The sequence below is a fragment of the Rhagoletis pomonella genome, unplaced genomic scaffold, assembly GCF_013731165.1.
Source record: "Rhagoletis pomonella isolate Grant_MI unplaced genomic scaffold, Rhpom_1.0 Rhpom_scaffold_00994, whole genome shotgun sequence".
Taxonomy (NCBI): domain Eukaryota; kingdom Metazoa; phylum Arthropoda; class Insecta; order Diptera; family Tephritidae; genus Rhagoletis; species Rhagoletis pomonella.
In genome coordinates this window covers 44544-49009 of record NW_023459548.1, presented here as the reverse complement: position 1 = coordinate 49009, position 4466 = coordinate 44544, and the positions used below count along the sequence as shown (strand labels likewise).

The 4466-nt window shown below is 33.9% G+C and overlaps 1 protein-coding gene across 1 annotated transcript; it reads left to right on the top strand.

Annotated features, from left to right (window-relative positions):
* Window positions 1–2350: 2350 nt before the first annotated feature.
* Window positions 2351–4312, top strand: LOC118751784 (protein ANTAGONIST OF LIKE HETEROCHROMATIN PROTEIN 1-like). The gene is made up of 3 exons (XM_036486600.1): window positions 2351–2911; window positions 3127–3380; window positions 3458–4312. The coding sequence occupies exons 1-3, from the start codon at window positions 2453–2455 to the stop codon at window positions 4038–4040; spliced, it is 1296 nt and encodes a 431-aa protein (XP_036342493.1). The 5' UTR covers window positions 2351–2452; the 3' UTR covers window positions 4041–4312.
* Window positions 4313–4466: the final 154 nt, after the last annotated feature.

Below are 4466 nucleotides of genomic sequence, written 5' to 3'. Positions count from 1 at the left end.
ATTATGATGTCCTAGGTCTAAGCAAATTGCTATTGGCCACGGAAGATTAATTTTAACCTTATCTTTAGCCCGCAAAGTGTATGCATTTGAAAATTAAACTTTTGTTTGTAATATCTATGGAATGCGTTAATTGTTATAAACAGGACGATATATCAAATTAAGGGTTATTAAATTTAGTACCTCACGTTCATTTATAATTTTTCAATAACTCTACAGGTTTTTAAGATATTAAGATACAACTTACAATAACTATAATTTTCCCTTATGAATTTTCAATTCTTCATTACTTCAGCAACCAAGTGAAAAATACAAAAAAGTGAGACGACATTTATTTCAAACGTTCTAATGTTTTCGGATGTTTATATAATTGGTCAGTTTTCAAGATCGTGGTGAATGAAGTCAAACATATATTGTCAAAGATTAGGAATAGTTTGATAAGTTAATAGTAGTTTCAAGCATATAAGTATTTACATACATTAACATAATACAATCAAGTCCATTTATGCAGTCTTGAAAATTGGTGCGGAATGGTTTCATTAGTCACCGAAGAAGCACATTTTTCGCGGTTTCTAAATTTACCGTTCTATGAAAGTAGGGGACGTGCAATAAGTGTTAAGATATACATAAATATTTTAGTTAATTCCATTATGTGAAAAAGTGACTGTAGGTCTTTAACATATCCTGGGAAATCCTTTTGAGGACTCTCCAATTGGATGATATTGCTTTGCATTCAGCTTGAACGAAAAAAGTCACTTCCTAGCACACATTTCTGTAATCCGGTTCTTTCATTTAAAAGTTATTTATACAATTGAAGGGACATTTTTTGAGAAAAAAGCTGGAGATCCACTTAAGTTTTTCGATATATCTTTGGTAAATGTTACTCGATCGGTACGTAATAATTACCATATTCAAGGCGAGACTTACTGTTACTAATTTATGATAATAAAATGATGCAAATCGGTGGTTATAAAAAAATTATATAAGAATAAAAAAAATGTTGAGCAAAAATCTGTCAACTTCCTATATTTGCATCTTTTGTATTGTATGCATAAACACAAGTAAATTAATTAGTGTTTCTATAAGTTGTGCCTGTGCAGTGTTTCCATACTCATTTGCATAAACAAATTTTTTCCACAATGATGGAAAATAATAATAATAATAATGGCTTTTCTATTAGAGCTACCGAAATCGTTCCTAAATTTGCAAAAATTCGCAAATTATAACTAATATTAAAAAAAGATTAGAATATTTGGAACCAGCGACCTAAATGCACGCCAGCAATATTAATGCTGTTCTATACATCTTTTGACTATAGGCCAGTGCAATTATCAATAGAACAATTAAAATTTTATTGAAAAAAGATAACGTTGAGATTAACGATAAGCTAAAGGGCTGCGAGAAATGATATTTTACTTTATCTTTTGCGTTAACGGATTCATTATCTAATAATATGCACCAAACCTTTTTGCTGAACCCAGAATTTTTAACAAGAATTGTTCTAATTCGACTAGTGTGCTGTCGGTCACTTGGCGGTCGATGCGCAGGCTCTTACAATTAAAATAAAGGACTAATATTTCGCAGGCTTGTTGTTGACTTCATGATACAATATATTTTCACTATTACCAAGGGATTTGAGAAAAATTAGATTTTCGACCCGCCCTAATGTACACTTTGTTACGTTTTGTTCTGTAAAGTTATATGTTCCCAATAATTTTTATGATAATTCATTAAAACAGTGAAATACTTCCTAATATTGTTCCATTTGCTAAAATAAGGATATAAATATGGGCTCCTAGTCTGTAATAAAATACATTTTTAACCGACTTCCAAAAAAGGAGGAGGTTATCAGTTCGTCGGAATATATTTTTTTTTTTTTTTATGTATGTTACCGCATAACTTTGGACCACGCCAACCGATTTCGATAATTTTGCATCGGAAAGGTAGTGTCTCAGAGGTGGTCCCATACTAATCTGGTTAAGATCCGATCAGCGGATCATGAGATATATATATATATATTTTTTTTTTATATGAGTTGAAGTCCGTTTTTTTTTTTTTTTAAATTACTAGTTTTAATATAGAGTACGCATAAATTAAAGGGTATATAAAAAGGATATTTCTATTGAGCGTACTCTTCATAAAAGAATGAATGCACATAATGCTTGGTTTTCATTAGGTCAAAATCACTGACATCAAAAACTGCCTTCATCTGACAGCTGTTCATTTGGTGTCAAATGCGTTTTCATTACATTTAAAAAACTGACCAAATGTCGATACCGCAGTGCATGTCAAATACTATCGTCAAATTTCGGGGTCAGATGATTGACATTCCGTTTTCATTAAAGGTGCCAAATCCGTAGATGACATTTGATCAGCTGATAAGAGGAAAACTAATGAAGTGTGAAATATGAAATTAATAAACATATTAAAAGAAAAGGCAAATTACACATAAATAATGAATAGGAAAAAGACCATCGGAATAGCTTGTGCGGCACTTTGCTTGGTAACTACCTTAAAAGCTTGGAAAGAGAAAAGGAGGCAACTGAGGAAGGTAAAGGCGTGGTGGATCAGACCAGGTCTGAGAAATAGAGACCGCTGTGGGTTTTATACTACGCTGCGTTCCAAGCTAGAAATTCAGGACCCAAAGTGGCTGAAAAATTTCCTCAGAATGAAGGTAGAAGATTTTGACTATCTTGTGGAGCGCCTCACGCCATACATCTGCAAAAAAACAACGAGTTTTAGAAAGCCAATATCTGTCGGAGAAAGACTAGCAGTGACTTTGCGTTACTTGGCAACCGGGGATAGTTTTTCCAGCTTGATGACAGTTTTTCTATTGGGAAAAACAACCATTTGCCACATTATACACGAAACTTGCGCTGCACTTTATGCGATCTTAAAAGACGAGTTCCTAAAGGTTAGTTTTAGTAGATATAATCAATTTATGTTAATCCGAAAAATAATTTAAACAAGTGCAGAGAAGTGAATTCTCACCCCGGAAAAAATAAAGTGGGCGTGCCCCGCCCCTTTTTCCTGATTTCAAGGGTATATAACATTTCTCGTACAAATTAACATCTAGAGATTAGTGGCCCACTTAAATAAAAAATTTTACATTACATATATTTCATAAAGATTCCGAGCACTACGGAAGAATGGGTAACAGTCGCTGACCGTTTTGAGCAAAGGTGGAATTTCCCCAATTGCTGCGGAGCACTTGACGGAAAGCACATAGCCATTCAAGCGCCTGCACACTGTGGATCAGAATATTTTAATTATAAGAAGTTTAACAGTATTGTCGTGATGGCTATGGTAGATGCTGACTACAAATTTTTGTTTGTGGAAGTCGGAGCGTATGGTCGAGAATCTGATGGCGGAGTTTTCGCAAGGTAAGATCTCTTCAATATGTTGCTAAATAATCCTAACATTTCCACTTTTTATTTGAAACGATTTCTTTTCATTTCAGATGCCCACTTTCGGCAGCTCTTGCTGATAATAGCATAAATTTTCCGGCTCCGAGGCCACTTCCACATGAAGCGGACCCTATGCCATTTGTAATAGTGGCTGATGACGCTTTTCCTTTGAAAACTTACTTGCTGAAACCATTCAGTTATCGCGAGCAAGTTATGTCATATAAAATTTTCAATTACAGGCTATCACGAGCAAGAAATGTAGTAGAAAATGTGTCTGGCATATGTGCATCGCGTTTCCGAATTCTCAGAAGGCCAATGGACGTAAAACCGGATTATGCAAAAGCTATTGTCCTCGCGATTTGTGTCCTGCATAATTATCTTTTAACACGCAAATCAGTATACATGCGGAGATCTGACGTCGACGATGATACAAATGGCGTTGCTGTGCGAGGTAATTGGCGAACGGAGTTTGGGGAAAACGGAATGCTTCCATCAATTAGCCCCAGCAGCATTTTAGGTAGGCCAGCAGACAACGCAATAAATGTGCGTGAAAATTTTATGGAGTACTTCTTGACACCCCACGGTGAAGTTGGATGGCAATACAATAGGACGATACTGCATAACTCATTTTTGTAGTTTACCCACTTAGAATAACAAACAAATCACATGATATCTAAAAAACTGCAACAAGTTAACAGCAAAAATTAAAACACAAAAATTAATAATGCTTTTAGGCATCGTACGGACAAAATGTTGACCCCAAATGGAAAAAAAGGTCTATTAATGAAATTCAATATAAAAACTGACTCACATATTAAAATACATACATTTTAAATCCAGTGTGTATTTATTATGCAATTTAATAGTAATAGCATACACATATATATGTACATACACTGTCAATCAAAAGTGAGTGCATGGTGTTTTTTGTTAAATATTTACAATGTTTTTGAAGTTAAAATTTATTTTTTTATTTTTTATAAAAACATGGTTCATGCTTTAATCAAAACCACGTTAGTCAAACTTTCAAACTTAATACAGAACTTAGAAAAATTCAACAAA

Coding starts and splice junctions, on each gene's coding strand:
- LOC118751784 (XM_036486600.1), top strand. CDS start 2,453: ATGAATAGGAAAAAGACCATCGGAATAGCTTGTGCGGCACTTTGCTTG. Junction 2,912..3,126: donor TAAAAGACGAGTTCCTAAAG/GTTAGTTTTAGT, acceptor TATTTCATAAAG/ATTCCGAGCACTACGGAAGA. Junction 3,381..3,457: donor GATGGCGGAGTTTTCGCAAG/GTAAGATCTCTT, acceptor TTTTCATTTCAG/ATGCCCACTTTCGGCAGCTC.